The sequence below is a fragment of the Lynx canadensis genome, chromosome C1 (genome assembly GCF_007474595.2).
Source record: "Lynx canadensis isolate LIC74 chromosome C1, mLynCan4.pri.v2, whole genome shotgun sequence".
Classification (NCBI taxonomy): Eukaryota; Metazoa; Chordata; class Mammalia; order Carnivora; family Felidae; genus Lynx; species Lynx canadensis.
The window spans coordinates 48,153,204-48,179,055 of NC_044310.1; the positions used below are offsets into that span (position 1 = coordinate 48,153,204).

At 42.9% G+C, this 25,852-nt stretch overlaps 1 protein-coding gene across 13 annotated transcripts in view; it reads left to right on the forward strand.

The window, feature by feature from the left end:
- The window catches only part of FGGY (FGGY carbohydrate kinase domain containing), a 417,073-nt gene that overhangs the window by 228,602 nt on the left and 162,619 nt on the right, over nt 1–25,852 (forward strand). For all 13 annotated transcript variants that reach the window (XR_003970648.1, XR_003970649.1, XR_003970647.1 and 10 more), the window contains one exon: nt 5,394–5,497. Coding sequence is in view for 10 of the 13 variants with exons in the window: in XM_030323871.1 (XP_030179731.1) it covers nt 5,394–5,497 (104 nt within the window). In the remaining 3 variants the exon portion in view is untranslated. The remainder of the gene's footprint in view (nt 1–5,393; nt 5,498–25,852) is intronic.

Genomic DNA, 25,852 nt, shown 5'->3' on the forward strand with positions numbered 1-25,852 from the left:
TGGGGAGGTCAGCGGGAGCCCAGGCTCGGCCCTGCCTCAGCGTGCGCTACGTCCTGCCTGTATTGTCCTGAGGAATGTTTGCAGCTCCCCCCTCACGACACCTGCTATATAGCGTTGTGCATAGGAGATACTTGCTGGAGGGGCGCCTGGGTGGTCAGTCCATTAAGCATCGGACTCTTGGTTTCTGCTCAGGTCATGATCTTGAGATTTGTGAGCTTGGGCCCTGAGCTGGGCTCCGTGCTGGCAGCAGGGAGCCTGCTTGGGATTCTTTCTCTCTCCCTCTCTGCTGGCCCCTCCACCACTCACAACCCCCCGCACCTCAAAATAAATAAATAAACTTTTATTTTTGAAGAAGAAGAAGATGCTTGTTGGCCATTTTAATAAATGATGTGCAATTCTAGGGTCTAAATAGTCTTTTTTTTTTTTTTAAGGGAGAAAAAGGGTGCCTGGGTGGCTCAGTCTTTTAAGCTTCTGACTTCGGCTTAGGTCATAATCTCATAGTTCATGAATTCAAGCCCCACGTTGGGCTCTGTGCTGACAGCTCAGAGTCTGGAACCTGCTTCAGACTCTGTGTTTCCTTCTCTCTCTGCCCCTCCCTGGCTTGTGCTCTGTCTCTCTCAAAAGTAATGAAACATTGTAAAAAACTTTTTTAAAAAAGAAAAAGTCATTTAATTGTATCTACCAGGCAATCTTTCAGTACAAAACAGAGGTACAATTTAGATCATAGCTTTGACGGTCCATTTTGTGGTCTGTTATGAAAACTCTAAATTTTGAGGATACAAAGGCAACATAAGGAAGCAACTGCCACAACATTGTTAGCATTAATTCAGCTCATCTGTTCAGTTGTGTGAGCTCTGGGTCATTGGCCATAAGTACATTTACCAAAAATCACTTTATCTACATAAAGGCCAAGAGGCTGAATTCACTTTAACTCTTTAGTTGATATTTACCTTCATAATAGCATATAAAGGAATGTTCAGTTTGCTTGCCCTAACTCTCTGCTACTGTCACAAGAGACTGAGAGGCAGAGAAAGGAACAACGAGGCTTAAAGTCTTCAAAGTCTCACTGATAAAGAATACATTCGTTGCAATTATATTCTTTTTTTTTTTTTCATTTAAATCAAAGCTAGTCAGCGTATGGTGTAATAATGATTTCAGGAATAGAATTTAGTGATTCATCACTTAAGTGTAATACCCAGTGCTCATCCCACCCAGTGTCCTCCCTAATGCCCCTCCCGCATGTAGCCCATCCCCCCACCCAACACCCCTCCAGCAACCCTCAGTTTGTTCTCTGTATTTAAAAGTCTCTTACGGTTTGTCTCCCTGTCTGTTTTTATATACATTTTTTTGCTTCCCTTCCCTTATGCTCATCTGTTTTGTATCAAATTCCACATATGAGTGAAATCATATACTTGTCTTTCTCTATTTTCACTTAGCATAATACATTCTAGCTCCATGCACATTGTTGTAAATGGCAAGATTTCGTTCTTTTTGATTGCTGAGTAATATTCCAGTGTGTGTGTGTGTGTGTGTGTGTGTGTGTGTGTGTGTGTGTGTGTTTGTGTGTGTGCGTGTACATATGTACATACATACCATAGCTTCTCGATCCATTCATCTGTTGATGGACATTTCGGCTCTTTCCATACTTTGGCTATTGTCGATAGTGCATCTCTAAAACTTGGGGTGCATGTGCCCCTTTGAAACAACACTCCTATATTCTTTGGATAAATTCCTAGTAGTGCATTTTCTGGGTTGAAGGCTAGTTCTATTTTTAATTTTTTGAGCAACCTCCATACTGTTTTCCAGAGTGGTTGCACCAGTTTGCTTTCCCACCAGCAGTGCATAAGCGTTCTTTTTCTCTGCATCCTTGCCAACATCTGTTGTGTCTTGTATTGTTAATTTTAGCCATTTTCACAGGTGTGAGGTGGCATCTCATTGTGGTTTTGATTTGTATTTTTCTGATGATGAGTGATGTTGAGCATCTTTTTATGTGTCTGTTAGCCATCTGGATGTCTTCTTTGGAAAAGTGTCTATTCATGTATTTTACCCATTTCTTCACTGGATTATTTACTTTTTGGGTGTTGAGTTTGATAAGTTCTTAATAAATAGATTTTGGATACTAACCCTTTATCTGATATGTCATTTGCAAATATCTTCTCCCATTCTGTCGGTTGCCTTTTAGTTTCGCTGATTGTTTCCTTTGTTGTGCAGAAGGTTTTTATTTTGACAAAGTCCCAATAGTTCATTTTTGCTTTTGTTTCTCTTGCCTCTGGAGACACGTGGAGTAAGAAGTTGTGGCTAATATCAAAGGGTTTGTTGCCTGTTTTCTCCTCTAGGATTTTGATGGCTTCCTGTCTTACTGTTAGGTCTTTCATCCATTTTGAGTTTATTTTTGTGTACGGTGTAAGAAAGTGGTCCAGGTTCATTCTTCTGCATGTTGCTGTCCAATTTTCCAGGCACCATTTGTTGAAGAGACTGTCTGTTTTCAAGTGCATATTCTTTCCTGCTTTGTCAAAGACTAGTTGGCCATATGTTTGTGGGTCCATCTCTGGGTTCTCTGTTCTGTTCCATTGATCTGAGTGTCTGTTTTTGTGCCAGTACCATACTGTCTCGATGATTACAGTTTTGTAGTATAGCTTGAAGTCTGAGATTGTGATGCCTCCTGCTTTGGGTTTCTTTTTCAAGATTGCTTTGGCTATTTGGGGTCATTTCTGGTTCCATACAAGTATTTGGGTTGTTTGTTCTAGCTCTGTGAAGAATGGTGTTATTTTGATGTTTATTTTGGTAAGGATTGCATTGGATATGTAGATTGCTTTGGGTAGTATCAACATTTTAACAATATTTGTTTTTCAGACTCATAAGCATGGAATGTTTTGCCATTTTTTTGTGTGTCTTGTTCAATTTCTTTCATAGGCTTTCTATAGTTTTCAGCATATAGATTTTTCACCTCTTTGGTTAGGTTTGTTCCTAGGTATTTTATGGGTTTTGGTGTAATTGCAAATAGGATCGATTCCTTGATTTCTGTTTCTGCTGCTTCATTATTGATGTATAGAGATGCAACCAGTTTCTGTACATTTATTTTATATCCTATGACTTTGCTGAATTCATGTATGAGTTCTAGCAGTTTTTTGGTGGAGTCTTTTGGGTTTTCCACATAGAGTATCATGTCATCTATGAAGAGTGAAAGTTCGACTTCCTCTTGCTGATTTGGATGCCTTTTATTTCTTTGTGTTGTCTGATTGCTGAGGCTAGGACTTCCAATACTGTGTGAGAATGGACATCCTTGTTATGTTCCTGATCTTAGGGGGAACTCTCTCAGTTTTTTCCCACTGAGGGTAATATTAGCGGTGGGTCTTTCATATGTGGCTTCTATGATCTTGAGGTGTGATCCTTTCATCCCTACTTTCTTGAGGGTTTTTTATCAAGAAAGGGTGCTGTATTTTGTCAAAAGCTTTCTCTGCATCTATTGAGAGAATCATGTGGTTCTTATTCTTTCTTTTATTAATGTGATGTATCACATTGATCTGTGGATATTGAACCAGCCCTATATCGCAGGTATAAATCCCACTTGATCATGTTGAATAATCGTTTTAATGTATTGTTGGATCCAGTTTGTTAGTATCTTGTTGAGAATTTTTGCATCCATGTTCATCAGGGAAATTGGTGTTTAGTTCTCCTTTTTAGTGGGGTCTTTGGTTTGAGAATCGAGGTAATGCTGGCCCTGCAGAATGAATTTGGAAGTTTTCCATCCATTTCTATTTTTTGCAACAGCTTCAAAAGAATAGGTGTTCCGTCTTCTTTAAATGTTTGGTAGAATTCCCCTAGAAAGCCATCTGGCCTTGGACTCTTGTTTGTTAGGAGATTTTTGATTACTGATTCAATTTCTTTACTGGTTACAGGTCTGTTCAAATTTTCTATTTCTTCCTGTTTCAATTTTGATAGTTTATATATTTGTAGGAATTTGTCCATTTCTTCCAGTTTGCCCAGTTTGTTGGCATGTAATTACTCATTATCTTCTCTTACAATTGTGTATCTGTGGTGTTGGTTGTATACTTTCCTCTTTCATTCGTGATTTTATTTATTTGAGTCCTTTCCCTTTTCTTTTTGATCAGTCTGGCTAGGGGGTTATCAATTTTGTTAATTCTCTCAAAGAACCATCTCCTGGTTTCATTGGTCTGTTTTTGTTTTTTTTTTTTAATTCGATATCATTGATTTCTGCTCTAATCTTTATTATTTCCCTTCTTCTGCTGGTTTTGGCCTTCATCTGCTGTTCTTTTCCCAGCTTTTTTAGGTGTAAGTTAGTTTGTATATTTGAGAACTTTTTTCCTTCTTTAGGAAGGCCTGGATTGCTATGTCCTTCCCTCTTATGACCACCTTTGCTGTATCCCAGAGGTTTTGGTCTGTCATGTTTTCATTTTCATTGGCTTCTGTGTAGTTTTTAATTTCCTCTTTAATTTCTTGTTTAACCCACTCATTCTTTAGTAGAGTGTTCTTTAATTGCAAGTATTCATGGTATTTCCAAATCTTTCTTGTGGCTGATTTCGAGTTTCATAGTGTTGTGGTCTGATCTCGATCTTTTTATACTTGATGAGGGCTGATTTGTGTCCCAGTATGTGATCTGTTCTCAAGAATGTTCCATGTGCATCTAAATAGTCTTCTTATCTCTATCATCACATTTATAACTTCATTTATCTGGGAGGTATCAACAAATAACAGTCTGGAGAAGAAGCCAGAGCTTATACCGTTTATGAGAAAGTCTCCATTATCTCACATTCTTTTAACAGAAACTCGCTGTCAGTCACCCTACCCTTTACACTGAGAGTTCTCTGATGAGTAATAGTAAGAATGGGGACCTAGAGAGACCAAAAAGATTGAAATCATCAAACAGCTCAGGTGTCTTCTTTGAGATTGAAATGTGTTGTGCTAAATCAGATCCATTCAGCTCTGCCCTTTACTAGCAGTGTGACCTTGGTCACGTCACTCAACCTCTTCGTACCTCCGTTTACCCACCAGTGTGTGTGGCATTACTAATACGAACTTGAGACAGGGTTAATATAAAATGAGATCGTCCATGTGAATATGCAGCATGGTGCCCTGGTATTTCCTGGGCACAAAATCGCCAATAGCTTCACCTTTTATTATTCTAATTACAGTTACTATTATTACTACAATGTTAGATACTATACATTGACCAGAATCGAGCATAGACATAATGTGCTTCCTAGCTTCTCGGTGGCAGGAAGTATGTTCTGTTGGTTTCCATTTGAGACTGGCTTACACAGGAATGCTTTCTTAACATTTAGTTATAAAAAGGAGTGTTGTATGCTTGTTCTTGGCTTTCTTTTCTCGTTTTTTTTTTTAAGAGGGTTTTGTTTTATTTTGCTTTCTCGCAGGAGTGATTGGAGCAGATGTGAGAGGGCATGGCCTTGCCTGTGAGGGACAGCCAGTGACGTCACGGCTGGCTGTCATCTGTGGAACATCTTCTTGTCACATGGGGGTGAGTCTGAAGGGCTGAGGGCGGGGCCACCACAGGGGATGGAGGGGGGGCAGCCCAAGAGGAGATGTAAATGGCTGGCCCCTCCTTTGCCCTTCAATTCCTTCCCTTCCTGCTGCCTGCCTGCTCTGTTTAGCCACAAGCCCAGCCCTTCTCCCAAAAGCTGTGCTTAAATTTGCCAGATCTTTCTTTTCTCCCTGAGCTAGATTCTTAAAAAGTATGAAAAGGTTTGAGTCTGTCTTTGACATCAGCCTGGTCAGAGAGCCCAGGCGTGAGGGGTGAAATTGGATCCAAAGATGGCAATGCCTTGCTCCCAGGCTGATCTGTCCCTAATGGGTCTCTGAGTCTCCTCTGCACAGGGGTGTCTGTTTTCCTTGGCCACGGGGCTCTCTCCCAATCAATATAAATCCATCTCCCTAGAAGCAGCCTGATGATCTATAGAATTAGGCTGCATATCATGACTTCAAAAGAACACTGATAAGCAATTTTCACTTTGTTAATTTTTCTCCATGAATTAGTGGAAAGGCGTTCTCCAAGATTGCAGTTAAAATTTAGTGCCTGCCCTAAAATTTATATCTTCTTTAAATGCATGAGTCTGAAAGCATTCCATTTCGATAAGTACCCATTTCTACCATATTTTTATTTAAAAGTCATTACTCTGTTAAACTTAGATGGACGACTCCTTGGATGTTTCCCAGATGAGTAAAATAGAGAGAGGGTGGGGGGAGGAGGCGGAAGGCGGGTGAGGATTAGAGTGGGCACAGTCCGGGGCCGAATCTCTGTAGCCATGGAAGGAATCGTGTGCCGTGTCAAATGTGGGGCCTAGTGACAGTAGGGCCTAGTGAGCCTTTTTTTTTTTTTTTACCATTAAATATTCCGATTGAGTAAATAGTGATACATCTACTTACTTATGGATTCCCTCTTCTCGTGTCCAGAGCTGTGCTCAGCCTTGGGGACGTGAGGGTGACATGAAGGCTCCTGTTGATGAGGCATGGTTACAGCAGCCATTACAATACAGTACAAGGCCCCGGGGTATCAATTTGGATTGAACTTGTGATCCTGAGCATCTGCGATATGCTGACATTGTGCATGGCTTCCCAGCGCAGGGGGATGATGGAGCCAGCCCCATTGGTTTCCAGTTTTAGTCCCTCTGCTTACTAAGTATGGACCCCCTGGCAAGGCACTCACCCCCTCCAGGCCTCAGATTCCTTATCTGCAAAATGTGGAGATCTCTAGTACATGGCTCCTAGTGTTATGATCAGGCGATGAGGCTATGTGATGTGCTTCCCATGAAGTAAGTTCCTCACAATGGTTAGCTCCTGATGACTAGCACTGATGCTGTTGGGCAAAAAGGAGACAGTGACTGACTCTGTCCGGGAATGGTCCAGCGTTAGGGACACCTTCCTGAAGGGACCCTTGTGTTAGACCTTCAGGTCATAGGTTTCCTTGACCCTGCCTTTCTCCCGGCCAAAAAAAAAAAAAAAAAAGTTTTCCTATTATTTGTTTCTGTGGACAAGGTTTTAAGTGGGACTTCTTTTAAAAATTTTTTGGTAATGTGTATTTATTTTTGAGACAGAGAGAGAGCATGAGCAGGGCAGGAGCAGAGAGAGAGGGAGACATAGAATCTGAAGCAGGCTCCAGGCTCTGAGCTGTCAGCACAGAGCCCGACACGGGGCTCGAACTCACGAGCTGTGGGATCGTGACCTGAGCCGAAGTCGGACACTTAATCGACTGAGGCACCCAGGCACCCCTTTAACTAAGTTTTCAAAACCCCAGCCTCTTTGTCCCCTTAGCAGCCCTAATGGTAGGGCCCAGCTGTCCCTGAAGGAATAGATCTGCAGAGGCCTCAGGCCGCCTCAAGCAGGAGGCACCCGTTAGGGCAGCTGGTCCTTATTTCCCTTGACACGAGTCTACACTGGTTAGCCTGTCTTAATTGAACACTGATTGAGACCTATTTAAATCATCCCCCATTTTCACAGGGACACATCTAATCTGGTTTCTCCTGTGAAATCTGAATTTTAGGCATTTTTACTACACTTAATTTGGATTTCCGAGCAAAAGCAAGTCCAAATGAATGTGAGGGACTCTGTCAGGTCTCCCCCCGCTCTCATTCTCCTTGTCTATTAATGGGGATAGTACTGCCTTTTCGTCTAGGATCCATTTTGCAAGTTAGGCAGCCAAGGCATAGAAAAGTCCAGAAATTTTCCCAGGGCCACAAGCTGTTAAGTGAGAGCTGAGAACTCAGACCTAGCTCCATCTCAATCCCAAACGCATTCTGCTCAGGGCCTCGCTGCCTTGAGCACAATTGTAATGTCCCGTAAAGACGTGGAGACGGCCTGGGCTTCAGAGCTGTGAGATTCAGGTTAAAGCCCTGCTCCTCCACTCTGTGGTCTTGTGACCTGAAGGGAGCTACTTAACTTCTCTGAACCTCTGAGCCTTCCTCCATCCCCTTGGGGTGGTGCTGCCTGTTTCATAGTGTTGCTGGTGAATGTGACTTGTGGACGTACATACCTAGTACATAACAGACACTCAGAAATGGTGGAGATTCTTAGTGCACTTGCCTAGTGATATACAAGGCTCACTTGAAGCAACTGTTTGGGCTTTAACGAGTTTGATGGGCAGCTGCAGTTGGTTGCAATGAATTAAGGCCATAAAATGCCAGTTTATTATGGTCGTGTTGTGCTGGAAATAAAGTCCCCACCCCCACCTTGCTTTGTACTTGGGAGTGGGAAGGGACCTTCGGGGCCAAGGGTATTAATCATCAGCTTTAATGTTATGTGGTGAGGGCGAGACTGTGGTCATGCTGGCATCAGAAAGTGGCTTTGATCTTCCTCAGGTGCTGGGCGCCCAGGGAGCCAGCAACAATAACACCTTTGTGAGGTCTAGGAGAGGTGCAGGTCTAAGGAAACACTCCCAGGGAAGCTCAAGGACCCCCTTTGTTGTGGCTCTGGCAAACAAAACCACCAACTGTCAGGAAAAATTCACCAAACAGAACACAGGGACCAGTGGGGGCTCTGGGCTTTTCTAAAAGTGGTTTTCAACCTGGCCTTAAGGATTCTGTTTCTTCTTGTCTGCACACTACTGACTTTTTTGATTCAGTAGGTTGATCGAGCCAAAATTCCCAGGAATATTTTGTGCTTGATCCAGGCTGCCTCTTTCTAGATATGAATGAATGGGTGGATGTCCAAGTAACCAAATGTTGATAAATACTTGGAAATGCCTCACCTCCCAGTCCCTGTTACTTCTAGGAATCTAGAGAAAAAGCTTGAGGTTGAACATAAGACTTACTAATCAGGTCTTTGATATTTTGAAAGATAAGCGTGTGGGTTGTACATTTATCTTCCTTTAGATGTTTTAATTAACGGGGAAAAAAAATACGTGTTCTTTTTCTTAACTCCACGAAAGCAGGGCTGCTTGTTCAGAGTTAATTACCACCAAGTCACCAAAACCCAAGATAATACACAGCAAGGGTTAGCCAGGGGTTGAAAAGTCACGGGGTCAGATGGAGATTGATTCTTGCCATCGCTCCAGCACCCCTTTCCTTGACTTGTCAAGTCGGGTTGTAACTTGGCACCTTGTCTTGCAGTTAGCACGTCAGATGGCGAGAGGACCCCGGGAAGTGGAACAAGTGTTGAGGAGGCAAGATTTGAACAGAACAGTAGTTGTTGAGAGCTGGGAATTCTATCCGCATCTTTAATCACCCAGAACCGAAGCTTTTTCAAGGGCTTAGATGAATGTGGGGATGGAGGTTCTCTGTCAGTCTCAAAGATGTAGTAGGCTCCTTTGCTGGTCCCACTGCCTACTGCGTTTAGGTAAGATACTTCACCTTTCGCTACCTCAGTTTCTCCATCTGTTAAATGTGGGCAATACTCTTTACCCATAGAGTTGTTTTGAGGGTGAAATGGGGTGATCTTTGAAAGCAGCTTGGCTCTGTACCTAACGCAAAAGACCAAATATAGTGCTGTCATTGAAAGTGATCCATTGAGGCCGGAATGATCCATGTGGAAATGGATTGAATTGGGGGCATCAGAGTGAACTCATGTGTAGCATAATATAGATTACAGATGGAAACATATAACAGAGTATTTATAGATGCGTGTAGGTATACAGGTTAGTAAACATACATATCTCCTAGCTCTGACAGCTCAGAGGCTCTAGAAACAAGGACACCCCAGCAACTTGGTGTTCCAAGCCTAGCTGGTATCCAGATCATGGTTTCTAATACCTTTCTCCAATAAAAAGAGCCTAGACTCCATGGAGAAATGGTTGATTTTAAGACTGGAGAGGAAATAGAGGAGATAACCCTGGAGCATCTTTTAGTGCCAGAAAGCAAGGAAATGCTCAACAAACAAAACAAAATAAAAAAGGGGTATCAGGAGCCAACTGAGGGTGCTGCCAGTGACCAAAACTGGAGCAGTGTGGGCAGCAAAGTAAAGTAGTATTATATAATGACCCAAAGTATAACATAAACATCATGAGTCCCTAGGGATATACCTAAATGAACCAATGAATGAATGAATGAATGAATGAATGAATGAGACAAATCTCTCATGCAGAAGAATTCCAAATAATTTATGTCGGTACTCCCCCATCAAGGGGGCGGGGCATCGCTTCCCACTCCTTAAGTCTGAGCTGTGTTTAGTGACTTTCTTTCAGAGGGGACAGTGTGAGGAGGGGAAAAAGTATAATTTTACAGTGGAGCAGTCTTGACAAACGCTACCTCTGCCAGGTGGCCAAGGTCATCAGCAGCAGTGATAAGCCATGTTGATAATATGTACCGTTGATATGATGTCATGAGAATGGCGCTTTATCATCCTCCCAAAACCTATATCCACAGTATCCCCCTAAGGAAAACATCAGCAAATCCAAGTTGAGGGACATTGTATGATATGCCTGACCAGTACTCCTTGATGCTGTGATGGCTATCAAAAAACAAGGAAAGTCTTAAGTAATCATCACCGCCAAGAGGAGTCTAAACAGATGTGGCAACTAAATGTGACCTGGGATTCTAGATGGGGTCCTGGAACAAACACAGGACATTAGGTGAAAACTCCGCAAATTTGAATAAAGTAAGGCGTTTAGTTAGTAATAATATATTGATATTCTTCTTTAATTGTAGATCTACAATAGGTATACCTCATGTGGGATATTAATGATAGGAGAATCTGGGTGTGGTGTATATGGGGACTCTATACTATCTTGCAAATCTTCTGTAATCTCAAATTAGTCTAAAATTAAAAGTTTTTCAGGGCGCCTGGGTGGCTCAGTCGGTTAAGCAGCCGACTTCGGCTCAGGTCATGATCTCGTGGTCCGTGAGTTCGAGCCCCGCCTCGGGCTCTGTGCTGACAGCTCAGAGCCTGGAGCCTATTTCAGATTCTGTGTCTCCCTCTCTCTGACCCTCCCCTGTTCATGCTCTGTCTCTCCCTGTCTCAAAAATAAATAAAACGTTAAAAAAAAATTTAAAAAAAAAAAGTTTTTCTTTTTTGAGAGAGAGCACATGTTAGTGGGGAGGGGACAGAAGGAGAGAGAGAGAATGTATCTCAGGCAGGCCCCACACCTCTAAAAGTTTATTTTTAAATCATTTATTAAGTCATTCTATCATTAAGAAAGCATTTTCTTAAGGGCGCCTGGGTGGCTCAGTTGGTTGAGCATCCAACTCTTGATTTCGGCTCAGGTCATGATCCCAGGGTCGTGGGATCAAGCCCCATATCAGGCCCCACACTGAACATGGAGCCTGATTAAGATTCTATCTCTTCCTCTTCTCCTCTCCCTTGATGACTCTTTCTCTCTTTCTCTTTCTAAAAAAAAAAAAAAAAAAAAAAAAAAAAAAGCATTTCCTTGTACTTGCCTGGCTAAGTGCAAAATATGATGAAAGTATCATGCCTGCCTTAAGACAAAAAGGAGAAAACCACAACACAGATGGAAATTGCTGTGGTAAGTGCAACACTGGAGTATGGTGGGAATAGGGAGAAGGTCCTGCTCAAGTCTTGAGTAGACAAGGAAGTTTTCCTATAGGATGGGACATTTCCCTGGTCCCACTGGGACACCTCCTGCCGGCCCAGTTTCAGGCCCCGAGCCCTGTCTTCTTCTCTTCCTGACTTTGTTTTTCTCTTCTGTGTCCACAACACCATGCAGGTGACTTCCCCTCTGTCATCTGGATGGGATGTGGTTATGTATAGGCCCATCAGGAGGGCACCATAAGAGGGGTGAACAGCCACGTGCCTTTAACAAATGACCTTCTGTTAGTAGGGTCATAGCTAAGAATAGAGTGGGCAGGTAGGACCAGTTTCTCTCTCTTGGTCTTTTTAGCAGGTGGCATTGGCAGAGGTCATTGAGAAAGGTAGACAGGGAAGGGAGTCCACTTGGTGCACATAGGACCACTGTTAAACCTAACAATGGAAGAATTGGGGGTCTATGCATGAAGTCGCCTGCGCCCGCTTCATTCACCAGGACCTGCTGCTGTCAGCCTTCCAGGAACGACTATTCTCAGGAGACTCTCCTGTGGAGACTGGCCCAGGGACCCACAAGCACATTTATTGAAAATAGAATATATGTTGGGGCACCTGGGCGGCTCAGTCAGTTGAGGGTCCGACTTCGGCTCAGGTCATGATCTCACATTCTGTGAGTTTGAGCCCCGTGTCGGGCTCTATGCTGACAGCTTAGAGCCTGGAGCCTGCTTCGGATTCTGTGTCTCCCTCTCTTTCTCTGCCCCTCCCCTGCTCATGCTCTGTCTCTCTCTGTCTCAAGAATAAATAAAAACATTTAAAAAAATTAAAAAAAAAAAGGAAAACAGAATATATGCTAGACATTGATTTGTCAAGGAGATGGTTGAGGTGGCTCCGTGAGCAGTAAGAGACAGATAATGTATTCAGGAAGCTTAGGGTTGTGCTTTTCCTGGCATTTGAAACTAGGGCAGTTCTACACTATGCTGGACAGAGGATGTTTAACGTCTCTGGCCCAGCCTCAGTCGTTATGAGACAGATAATAGTATTAGCTGCTGCCATCTATCAAGCACCTACAGTGTACCAAGCTCTGTGCTAAATCCTTCCTGTCATGTGATGAGCAATTCGGTGAGATAGCCACCATTACTGTCTTCATTTCACAAGTGAGGAAACTGAGGCCAACAATAGTTCAGTGGGTCATGCCATATTTGAGCCCTCTAGGGGACTGACCCCAGAGTCCTTGCTGTTCCCTTTCAGTGAAATAGCTTCTTGCAGAGGTCCAGAGGAGAGGAAGAACAAGCTCAGTGAAAATATGGGCAAATGTTGGCACAGACATCTTACTGAAACAAAGGTTTGAATGATAGGCCCCTGAGAAGATGCTCAGCATCATTAGTCATTTGGAAAATGCAAGCCCAAACCACAAGAGGTAAAGTACACTTACTGGAGTCGCCGAACTTGGGGCGAGGATGTGGAGACTGAAACTTCCACGCTGCTGGCGGGAATGTGAAATGGCACACCCAGCTTGGAAGATAGGTTAGTGGCTTCTTACAGAGTGAACCTACACCTGCCGTGTGATCCAGCCATTCCACTCATGAAAGCCTATGGCCGTTCAAAAACCTGTACAGGAATGTTCACAGCAGCTTTATTTGTAATAGCCCCCTTCTGGAAACAGCCCAAATGTCTATCAATGGTGAATAGATAAATCCACCTCTGGTGTGTCCATTATAATGGAATACTACTAAGCAATGAAAAAGGAATGAACTGTTCATATAAGATACAGTATGGATTAATCTCAAAATAAGTATGCTGAGTGATAAAAGCCAACCCCCCCCAAAAAAGTACAAACTAATATAATTCCATTTATTTAAAATTAAGAAACGCAAACTAACCTTGAATGACAGAAGGCAGATCAGTGGTTGCCTGCATTGGGACAGCAGGTGCAACGACAGCTAGGAGGATGAGTAGAGCACAAAGGGCACAAGGAAACTTCTGGGGTTGGTGGATACATTTGCCTTGATTAGGTAACATCTTCACTGGTGTATGCCCTGTCCAAATCTAGCAAATCCGACGTTTGAATTATATGCATTTATCACATGCTAGTTACACCTAAGTAAAACTTGTTTAAAACACAGAAAAGAAGGGGTGCCTGAGTGGCTGGGTCAGTTAAGCGTCCAACTCTTTTTTGATTTCAGCTCAGGTCACTATCTCACAGTTTGTGCGTTCAAGCCCCACATCAGGCTCTGTGCTGACAGCGTGGAGCCTGTTTGAGATTCTCTTTCCCTCTCTCTCTGGCCCTCCCCCCCAAAAAATAAATAATAAGTGAACTTAAAAAGAAAAAAAAAAACAGAAAAGACCAGAAAAAACAACACAAGTAGTATCTGCAGTCACTTATATAGTGCTTACTATATTTCAGGCACTGTTCTGTCTGTAGAAATGATTTCATCCTCATTTTAAGAATCGTGCAATAAGGGGCACCTGGGAGCCTCAGTCAGTTAGTTGTCTGACTTCGGCTCAGGTCATGATCTTGCAGTTCATGAGTTCCAGTGTTGGGCTCTGTGCTGACAGCTTAGAGCCTGGAGCCTGCTTCAGATTCTCTGTCTCCCTGTCTCTCTGCCCTTGCCTGCCCATGCTCGCTCTCTCTCTCTCTCTCTCTCTCTCTTTCTCTCTCTCTCTCTCATATAACTAAATGTTAAAAAAAAAATTGGGGGAACTGAGGGGCGCCTGGGTGGCTTAATCGGTTAAGCATCCAACTTCGGCTCAGGTCATGATCTTACCATTCCCGAGTTTGAGCCCCGCATCTGGCTCTGTATTGACAGCTCAGAGCCTAGAGCCTGCTTCCAATTCCATGTCTCCTTCTCTCTCTGCTCCTCCCCTGCTCTCTCTCTCTCTCTCTCTCTCTCTCTCCCTCTCTCAAAAATAAATAAACGTTTAAAGAAATTTTTAATTTTTTTAAATTGTACAATAACTGTTAGTTTTCCTATATTTTCTTTCAACCCACATCAGTTCTCTAGCTACTCTGACATGTTTTATTATTTTGTTCTTTTGGCCCCTAGCACAGACCAATAGTTATTTGTGTTTTACTGGTACCGACTTGTATCTCAGATGAAGCTGTCTTGCTTACTGAGTCCGTGTCTCCTGTGGCCCCGTTTGGCCCCTCCTGTCCAGTTTGAAGCTAGGGCTAGGTGGACGCTTAGTGAGTGTGTGGTCGCATTGCTTCCCACCCACTCGCCCCCCAACCCCAGAAGTGTGCAAGTGCTTGGATTTTCCTGAGTGCCTTCTCACTCTTTGCCGATCCTGTGGTGTTGCCTTTCATCATCTGTCTCCACTGAGTGGGGCCTGACTGACTGGGAGAAGCCCCCTGTGTGATAGTTAATGGCAGTCAGTTGCCCACACCACCTTACCAGAGAGATCTGGACGTTCATTTGGCCTCTCTGGGAAGTAACATTTTCACTGAACAGTGTTAGTTCGTGGGACCTGGGAGACACAACTCAGCCACAGCTGCTTTCTCTTCTTCCGTCCGCCATGACAGTCTTGCATAGCTTTCCATTCCCATGCTCTGCACCCGCCCCCCACCCCATACACACACCCTGTGGCCTTGGGAGGACATGACCCCCCCCCCCCCAATGCTCCCCCCCAGCAGCTCATCAGGATGCATTTGGGCTCACAGTCGTTCTGCAGCCTGACATTTGTTGTCTTGGGAGAAGATTGTTCAGGAGCCCTAGGCTCTGGGCTCTAACCAGAGAAATGCCACCCATCAGACGGTGCCATGTTGTTAGAGCCATGCCGTTTGGGTGATTGCAGTGGTGTGGCCCTGTGGCTTCCTCACGTCATCCAGGAGGAAGTTACCCCAAAGCAAAGCCTGTGGCCTGAGCTTGGGGCACCATGGTTTACTCAGGCCGGTGTTAGAGGAGGTGTTAGAGGAAATGATGCTCCACACCATTTCTTTAAAGGGAAATACAAATTTAAACCACCATGAGAGCTACAGCACGCTTTTAGATTGGCTGAACTTGGGGTGAGGATATGGGGACCAGAACTCTCTCATGCTGCTGGTGGGGATGTAAAACGGCACAACCGCTTTGGAAAATAGTTTAGCAGTTTCTTACAAAGTCGCACCTACCATGTGACCCCCATTCCACTCCTATAAAAGCTGGGCAGGGCTGTCCGGACCTATGTTAATGGAAGGCCACCAGGAGCACAGCAAGGTCGGGTGACCCAAGGCCTCTCAGAAGGTCAGAAACGAAAGCTTCTGGTGGGAGTCTATCAACTGGCCTGAGCCCAGCTTTCCACAAAAGACAGCAGCTTGCCTGGAAGAATGATCAAAGAAGCAGAAGAAAAAAAAAATTAGCAGCAGTAAGAGTAACACCTAACATGTACTTCATGCTTATCGTGGGCTAAGAAATTTAAATTGTATGATCAAACCATCCTAATAACCTCTTGCAGTTATCAGAATTATCCTCCCCTTTACAGGGATGGACACTGAGGGTCAGAAAGACAGAGTCCTTGCCCAAGATTACATTGCTAGTAAGTCCTAGAGATCTGTTTCCCATGCTGCTGTTTGAGTCCAGAGCAGATACTCTCAACTCTTAGCAGAACGGTAAGACAGAGGCGGTGTGGCAGGCGCACGCGTGTTGTATGGGAAACGGGGGTGGAGTGATTACAAGGTAGATCTTTTCCACAGCCTGATGAGAAGAGCCAAGTTAGACTTGGATCAAAGCTGAACCACAGTACTCTTGTTTTCCCTTCTTCCCAGTCTTTCAGATCACCGCCTTTCACGAGGCCACCCGTCTAACGATAACAATAAAAATAAACAGCCTCACTTGTCACCATCGTCCCCTGGGAGGAGAATATTTATGAGACTCCTTATTTAATCTTCCCTGTTTCCCTGCTGCTCTGTGGTCAAGTACTTGAATAGGCACTTTGAAGACATGAGGCCAACCTCCCACTCATGAAGATGTTTTTATATTTGTTTAGAAGACCATGAAATGAAAACCACATTGATTTTTTTTTTTCCCCTTTTCCTATTTACTACTCATCTGCTATGTGGGTAACTCTGGTACTGTGGCGGCTAAGGGTGACCTAGCAGTTATGGAAGTGTTTGTGCTTTGCCGGTGGCTCAGTGCTCATGAAAAAGATGCTCAAGGGAGCTTGGGTGGTGCAGTCAGTTAAGTGTCCGACTTCGGCTCAGGTCCTGATCTCACAGTTCGTGAGTTCAAGCCCTGCGTTGAGCTCTGTGCTGACAGCTCAGAGCCTGGAGCCTGCTTTGGATTCTCTGTCTCCCTCTCTCTCTGCCCCTCCTCTGCTCGTGCTCTGTCTCTCTGTCTCTCAAAAATAAATAAACGTTAACAACAACAAAAAAATGTTTTTTTAAAAAGATGCTGGAGGCCTGGGTGCCTCGGTTGGTTAAGCATTCGACTTCAGCTCGCGTCATGATCTCACAGTTTGTGGTTCAAGCCCCACATTGGGCTCTGCTGACAGCTCAGAGCCTGGAGCCTGCTTCTGATTTTGTCTCCCTCTCTGTCTCTACCTTCCCCCCCTTCTCATTCTCTGTCTCTCTCTCTCTCAAAAGTGAATAAGCATCAAAAAAAGAAATTAAAAAAAAAAAGATGCTGAAGACAGCCTTTACAGAGCCCTCTGGCCGAGGATCAAGTACTGTGCCCATGACCTCAACACCCATCAGCTCACTTCTACATACATTTAGTTCAGGGGTTTTAGTAATTGTGCCTTGTTGATTTTCCCTTAGTTTTTCATCCCTTTCTCCCACTCTCCTTATATGCTTTCAGGGCCTCTTCTTTCATATCGTCATTAAATTTTTCTACTTTTTTGTTCCCCAGAGCCATGGTAAGTGTAGAGTAGTTTTTCTTCTAATACTTACACGGTGTTAGAGCACCAGGAGCAATAGTATCTAAGAAATCAAAGGTCCCAGAAGACCCCATGAGAAGTTGATTGAATAGTCAAGACTGTCGGATGCAGGCTGAGAGTCCCTTCCTAATGAACAGTCAGTGGCTCCCTGATGCCAATGCAAAAAAGTGTTCAAAATGGAGAACCAAATGGACATTTGGCCATGTTGTTCAACATTCAGATTACATTCAATTAAAGAACAATTATAGAAATTGTAAGTCCAGAGGTGGTGAGAGTTACTTCAGTGCCATTATGTATTTTTTTAAAGCTCTTTTAATGAAAGATGATTCACATATTATAAAATTCCCTCCTGCCATGTGTTTTCAAAACCTCTAGAGAGCTGAGTTTAGTGATATTTGAGAAAGAGGAAGTTTTACTGTGCGTCTTTTAGGTTACACTATGAAATGATAGCAGCATGTAGCCTTTATTATTTAGAGAGGGAATAGAAAGATCATCTCAAAGCAGTAAATTTCCACTTATTGTGCTTAGCACCATACCTGACACACAGTTTGGGACCAGTATGTGTTGCATTGATAGATGGACAGAAGGACAGGCAGAAACATACTGGATAGCCAGTATATGATATACTAGATATCCATTAGAGTTCATTGAAGATCAGATCATGCCATACCAGTTTGATTTTCTTTTTTTGGTGGATTTATGGGCTATGCTGTGAGAGGAAGTTCCAGCATGTAAGCTGTCTGGTCTTCAGTAAGGCTTTAGGTTCTTTCTTTGATTAACAGAGTCTTCCCATTTGACACAAGGCATTGGTCAATCCACTCACAAAATTTTGCCCACTTGAGAACTGAGTTTTCATTGTATTATAGCTTGAAATAGGCTAAAAGCAAAAACATGAAAGTAACTGAAAAGTATCCATGTCATCTAATTGCCGAAGTTACGTGTGGGCTTTTCAGACATTGGTTTTGGCCTTGTGTGGAGCCAGGACAAGACTGGGTGTTGGTTCTCTGTGTCAGGAGGACATTTAACTGGAGGGAGCTCCTTGACATAGACCAGTCATGGCGCCTCCCTGACTTGGGCACCTATCATCTGCCTGCGTGTTAAAACTTACTTAAAGTTCCTTAGGCATCCACTAGCTCCTAGCTCAGAGATTTACTGTGATCTTGGAATGCAGGGCTAGGGTTCTCTGGAATTGGGGAAATGGCCTATGAAAAAGAAGAGAGAACCTAAGAGAAATAGGCCAGTAATATTAACATACGTATTTGTTTTTCTGTGGTGTGCAAGACACTAACTTGCGTGGACCTGACTACCCTGATAGACTCCCAGTGAAGATACGCCTCAGTATGAAGTCTGATAGCTTCATGGCCCTGATGAAAATCTCCCAGTGAGTCTCCTGAGTCCTACAATCCTAGCTGGGCAAGGGGGCTCTCCTGTGATCTGGGCCCTACCCACCTCTAGTTTTATCCCCCACCATCCTTTACTTTTCATCTGCGGTCTAGCAGGTATATGCACACACATCCTTATCTGAATTGCATGGGGCCAAAGACGTTTGAGAATAGAGAATATCCATATTTTAGAAAGTTAATACTGGTGTGTACACAGTATACAGCATTTACACAGCCAGGCAGGTCTGGGATAGCACCCGTAATACAACACATTAGTATTTCTGCAGTAAAACTTACTAATATTCACACCAAGCCTGTTAAGTAGATTCTACATAGTTTGACAAGTTCAGATCAAATTTGGCCAGCAGAGGAATCAGGGACAAACTTGGTAGGTGGAATGCTTTAGATGAATACAGACTTCTATCCAGTCTTTGGGAAAAGAGTCTGTCTGCCCTCATTTAAGTGCCCTTCAGGCAGATGTTTTCTCTGTGCAGAGTGGCTCCGTCTCTCTTCTGCGTGGTGGGTCCCATCATCACCAGAATCATCATCACTGTTATAATTCACATTTATTGAGCATGTTCTGTGTTATTTGATATCCACAGCAAACTCTGGGATGGTTTCTTATTGTGTTATGGTGAGGAAACTGAGGCTTGGAGAGGTCACACAGCAAGGAGTGGAGCTGAGGTTGTGCTAAAGCACAGGGACCTCAGAGCCCATAGTCCCGGTCACTGTGCTGTGCTTAGTGTGTGTGTTCCCCAAAGTTCCAGTTTAGATGTCTCCATGAGGCTCTCTTTTCTTTCTCTGCCACGTTGAGTTCACCATGCCCCCCCGCCTTGGCCTTCATAGCTCTTCCCGCACATCTCCAGTACAGCACGTGTCATTCTCCGTGTCTTCCCCATGAGCCTGGGCTCCTTGAGCAGTTGGGGAAAAGTCTACTGCATGCTCCATCTCTAGGGCACACAGTAGGTACTCAACATACTTTATAATCAGGTTCACCCAGAGAGATATGCTGACAGCAAATAATTTGTATCCATGAAATAGCTATTTAAACACCAAACCCCTAGTTTAAAGGTGCAAAATTTGGTTCTAAAAAAGAAAAAGAAATATTCAAAAAGGAAAAGGTTACTCGGGTTCATGCAGGGTGTATAAAGAAGAAGAATTTGTTAGGGACAACATGTCAAAAATGAGCAAGGAATATGTTTACATTAAAGGATAATGATAGCTAGGATTTATTACATATGTACTATGTGCCAGTTCTGCGGGAGGCAGTCTGTATATAGCATTTCTAATCCTCACTGTTATGATACGTTAAGATTAATTTAAGAAAAAGAAAGATGTAGTAGCCATGTTTTAGATCATAATAAAAGGTAATACTAATAGATTAAACAAAAGGTAAATGTCACTAGAAGTCAGTAACCTAAAATGACCCGAAAGGAGTACATTTCTCCATCTAAGAGATGATGGAATTAAGGTCAAAGAGATCAGAGAGCTAGGACATGTCAGGGGAAGCCAGGTCTGGCTGGGCTCCTGACTTTTATATCCATTCCTTGAAAATGTTAACATGGCATCACGAACGTATCCTGTTATCCTACCCAGGACTGGGTCCAGCCTTGAGCTTTGCTTTGAGAAAAATGTGCTGGAACCTGGAACCCGGAAAGAAGCATGTAATACACAGCTACAATGTTTAAGAGATAACGGCCCCCACTTTTGTTCATTTTTAATTTTTTTACTCAAAAATGATTTCAGACTTACACAGACTTGCAAAAGTAGAATTCTGTATACCTTTCATCTAGATTGTCCTAATATTTTGCATAAGCATTCTACCCATATTTTATATGTGTGTAAATTGTTTTATCTGAATCATTTGAGAGTAGGTTGCAGATATAATGCCCATTTACTCCTAAATACTTCAAGTATGTGTTTTATGAAAACAAGGATATTCTCTTATATAGCCATAATACAATTATCATAGCAGGAAATAAACACTGATATGGTACTAGGGGCACCTCAGTAGCTCGGTCGGTGGGCATCGGACTCTTGATTTCGGCTCGGGTCATGATCTCACATCAGAGATCACGATCTCTTCGTTGTGAGATCGAGCCCCACATTGGGTTCTGTGCTGAATGTGGAACCTAGTTAAGATCCTCTCTCTCTTCCACTTTCTCTGGCCGTTCTCCATTTGCGAACATGTTGTACTTTCTCTCTCTCAAAATAAACACTAAAAACAACCCAACATTGAGGGGGCACCTGGGTGGCTCAGTCAGTTGAGTGTCCTGCTTTGTCTCAGGTCATGATCTCAGGATCTCAATTGAAGCCCCTGAGATCCTGAGATCTCATGATCTCAATTCAAGCCCCACATCAGGCTCTGTGCTGACAGCTGGAGCCTGCTTGGGATTCTGTGTTTCCCTCTCTCTCTGCCCCTCCCCTCCTGCATTCTGTCTCTCTCTGTCTCTCAAAAATAAATAAATTTAAAAAGTTAATAGTTTTTTAAAAAACCAACACTGAATACAAGTCTATTATTTAATTTGTGTACCTTATTCAAATTACATCACCTGTCCACACAATGTCATTTACAATAAAAGAAAAGAAAATGTTTCTCAGAGTTTGGGATGGTTAGAAGATGGGGTAGTTCTGACTGCTTGAGAGAAACCTTAGGGGTTGAATTTGTTTTTTTGTTTGTTAAAGCTTTTGTGATGATAAAATGACTAACTTGTTCTTGGTGCTTTGGAGTTTGTTGAATGCCTTGTGGAACTTGATAGAATAACTAAGTGAGGCCCAGTGTTTTCTTTTTTCTTTTTTTCAAATTCTTATGTAAATTCTACTTAGTGAACATACAGTGCAATATTGGTTTCAGGAGTAGAATTCAGTGATTCATCACTTACATTCAACACCCGGTGCTCAGAGGCTCAAAGAAACAGTGATTTATGCAGCATCCCACAGCTAGCAAGCAATAGGGCCAAGGCTCAGATACTGTCTGAGGAAACCCCGAGCCTGTCCCTCTGCATCCTTAATCAATTCATCCTTATTTGCTCAAATTGAAGGATCAGGCTGTAAGATTCTCTCTCACTAGCCCCATTGTGATTGGAATTCTTCTCCGAGCGCAAAGTTCTCAGTTGACATGCAAAAAATGGACCTGAGGAACTCCCTAAAAATGCAGTTCCCCAGGTCCCACTCCTGCAGGGTCTGAGTAAGTGTGACTGGGAAGGAGTGTATACCAATGTGTACTTCTAACGTGTGCCCAAGTGATTGTAATGTGGGGCTCGCAGGAAAACCACTTTTACCTTCCCAGGAGTAGCAGTTAGATCTATCTTTGCTTCCTCAGTGCTTTGCAGAGCGTCTTGTACACAGGAGGACTCTGAATTTACACTTGATGAAATGGAAGAGTGAAGTCAGTGAATGTAAACGACTAGAAACTGAAAGAAATCAAGTTGGACCGTCAGTCCCTGTGGGTTTGGGACACTCTAGGGGGTTCCTTGAGTCCTCTCCCTTTCAAACAAAGTCTCTCTTGGTGGGCTTAGGGGCAGATGGCCTGGGAAGTCTGCACTTGGATAGAGGACCTGGCGGAATGTGCCAACAATCAGAGACTGTGGAAGTCTTCTTTTCTCCTGAAAAGCAGAATGAAGTGAAATAGTGAGAGACCCCATTTGCAGCTCTGGGCAGACAAACACAGAAACCAGAGCACAGACAGGATGCAACAGGAAACCACAAAGGCCTAAGATCTCTCAGGGTAAATAGGAAGCCAGAGTTTACTTTCGAACCCACAGTGCCAAGCCGAAGCACGGAGTTTAATCCAGATCTGTGCCCAGCCCTTCCTGGACCCCTGGCACAGAGGAAAGCTGATGCCACCTGGGTGAAAGCATTTTAAAATGTTTGTTCTCATCAGGCTTGGAGGAAGCTCCTTTTGTTTGTGCTGGTGAATAATTTGGGGCACAGGTGCAGCTTGGACTTGAAAGCATTAATTGGTCTCCCTGGTTTTCCCTGCATTGATATCTGAAACCCCGGTCTTCCTCTACAAAGTAATCTTAATCCACATACATTTGTGAGGCATTTGCCATTGACAGCCAGCTTTCATACACTCCATCTGTGGACCTCTGCGTCCAGGTGCCTAGTGGGGGAACACTGCTGGATGCTTAATACGCATTCTGTGTTTGTTGGATTGGCATGCGTAATCTCACTCCATTGCTGCCGTTACACTGGAAAGTAGTAAGTAGGATACAAATGATCTTCACTGTTTTGAGATAAGGAAAATACAGCGTGGTAGAAAAGACATGGGTTCTGAAGTCAGACCTGTGCTCACATTTGAGATAGTTAAACTTCCTTATCCAGAGTGCCTTCTTTTATTCAGTGAATTTTGAGCATCTCCGATGTGCTGGGCACTGGAGGGAAAATAACGGGCGCAAGTAGAAACTGACTGACCTTACAGTCTAGTGGAAGGGAAGGATGTTAAGCAAACAGTCACAAAAATATATGATTATAGACTTTGATAAATGCTCTACATTCCTACCCTGGTGGTGGGAGTATGAACTGGTGCAATCACTTTGGAAAACAGCATATATGAATATATGCATACAGCCTGCACATATAGCCATATATGAGTATGCATGTAGCCTGTGCTGCACCAATTCCGTTCCCAGGTAAAAACCTAGAAAAACTATTGCTCCTGGGTACCTGTATGTACCCAGGGACAAGTACACAAGTATTCATTGCATTATTTCTCATAGTAGCCCCAAATTTGGATCAACCCAAATTTCCACCCATCACAGAATGGATAACTCAGTTGTATTATTTTCCTACAGTGGTATACAGATTTAAAACGAAGGAACTAAAGCTACATGAACAACACAGAGGGATCAATTTTAAGTGAAAGAAACAGGATATGAAAGAAATACAGAATCACTTTGTTCATAGGCAATTCACAAAGAGGCAAGAGAAACCATGCATTTTAGGAATGCATATATAGGTACCAAACCTAGAGAGTCAAGAAAGGAAATGACTGCTACAAATATCAGGACACTAGTGGATTACATGGCTGGGGGTGCTAGTTGTTGACATAGAAAGAAGCCATCTGGAAGGGACCTGGGGAGCTGGCATTTACTGGTGAAAGATCCATGAGTACTTATTATCAGTATTAAAAATGTACACATATGTTTAATATGCTCTTCTGTATATATGATGCTATATAGTATATCATATAGCTGTATATATACCTATATGATATACATAGGTGCTATAAAGTGAAGGAACAACCATGAGAGCATAAAGCCAAGTAACATATAGTTTGGGTGGTTGGCTTCTGTAAGGTAGTGATGTTTGAGCTGAGGTACTTTGATTAGGTAGCTAAACAGAGCTGAAAGGAAGGAAGGAGGTGCCTGCCTGGTGGTGGTTGAGAAGAAAGTGGTCCAGAAATTGCGGCAGGATAATGGGAGGGAAATAGGCAGATTCCAGGTGGCAAGGAGAATGGAGAGGCATCTGCTAAGGCTGGAGAAGCAAAAAGGGGCAGGGCTGGATGGATTTATAAGCATAATGAAGGATTTCGGTCTTTTAAGAGAGACAGTGAAAGACTTTAGGCATTGTGGGTAACATAATTGGATTTACAGAGGACCCAAATAATTGCAATTTGGAGAACAGGTTGGAGAGATACCAGAGTGGATGATTAGAGGACCAGATAGAAGGAGATTAGGGGTCCGGTTGAGAGGCGGCACCATGGCAGTTGCCTTGGATTATGGTGGGGGAGATGGAAAGAAGTGGATATATCGGAAAGATGTTTAGAAGATGCAATCAGTGACTCTTTGTGCAATGAAAGAACACCAGCATCACAGGATGGATGCAATGCAGGCTCTGTAGGTGCGTCCCCCAGCCTTCTGTGATCAGCTACTGCCTAGTGAGCAGAGGTCAACAGCAGGGGCTCAGGCATTCCTTGGGCAGACTAGACTGACAGGAGAGGAGCTCTTTGGTTAATGTCAGCTGTGTTTCTTTATAAAAATTAAATGTTTTGCCCTGGGCTTTTAGCAAAGGTCTCCCCAAGATGGAACCGTGTGAACACAGTATCACTTCTGTGGGAGTCCTGACAAAAATACCTAACCTGAATCTAATCATGAGGAAATGTCAGAAACCCAGATTGAGAGGTATTCTTCAAAATAACTTGCTTCCACTCTTCAAAAATATCCAGGTCACAAAAGATAAAGGCAGAAGGGTTCCAGATGAAAGCAGACTAAAGAGACATGACAGCTGAAGGCAGTGTGTGGTCTTGCGTTTTTTCTTTCAAGGTAAAGGACATTTTGTGGACAGGTGATATAATTTGAATAAGGTCTGTAGATTAAATGATAGAATAGTTTCTGTGTTTATTTCCTGATATGATAATGACCATGTAGGAGAATATCCTTGTTTTTATAAAATACATACTGAAGTATTTAAGAGTAAACGGGCATTATATGTACAACCTGCTCTCAAATGATTCAGAAAAAGAATTTATGCACACATATAAAATATAGGCAGAATATTTATGCAAAATATTGACAGAACCTGGGTGAAGGGTATACAGAATTCTACTGTTCTTGCCATTTGTAAGTCTGAAATCATTTTTGACTAAAAAATTGAAAAATACAAAAAAAAAAAGTATTAGTCATGTGAAGGCCGTGCCTGCATTTCCTATACCCCTGCTGATGAGTTAATATGTCACTGATTTTACTCCCTCCAAAGTCCTCCTGGAGAATTTTAGAATTTATATGATTGGAAAAGTGATCTTTAATCTGAACATCACTATATTTTCTTTTTCCAGTAATAAAAGCTATTTAAGTGATCACCTTTTTCTTCCAACCCTGGAAACCAGGAAGCTCAGAGTTGAAATTGAACACTCAAGCTAAAATATTGAACCTTCTGTTGGCCATATTTCCATTCTTTTTTTCATCAGTCTTATATTACATATGTTACTATAATATCTGTGTGTGTGTGTACGTGCACACATGTGTATTGGGGCAGTATTTAAAACACGTTCAGTATTTATATTAGTTTCTTATTGGCTGTTATAACAAATTACTACAAATTTGTTGGGTTGAGACAATGCACATTTATTTTCTTAAGGTTCTGGAGACCAGGAGTCCGGAATCCATTTCACTAAGCTGAGATCAGATGTCCTCAGAGCCTACTCCCTCTCAAGGCTCCAGGGTACAATCTGT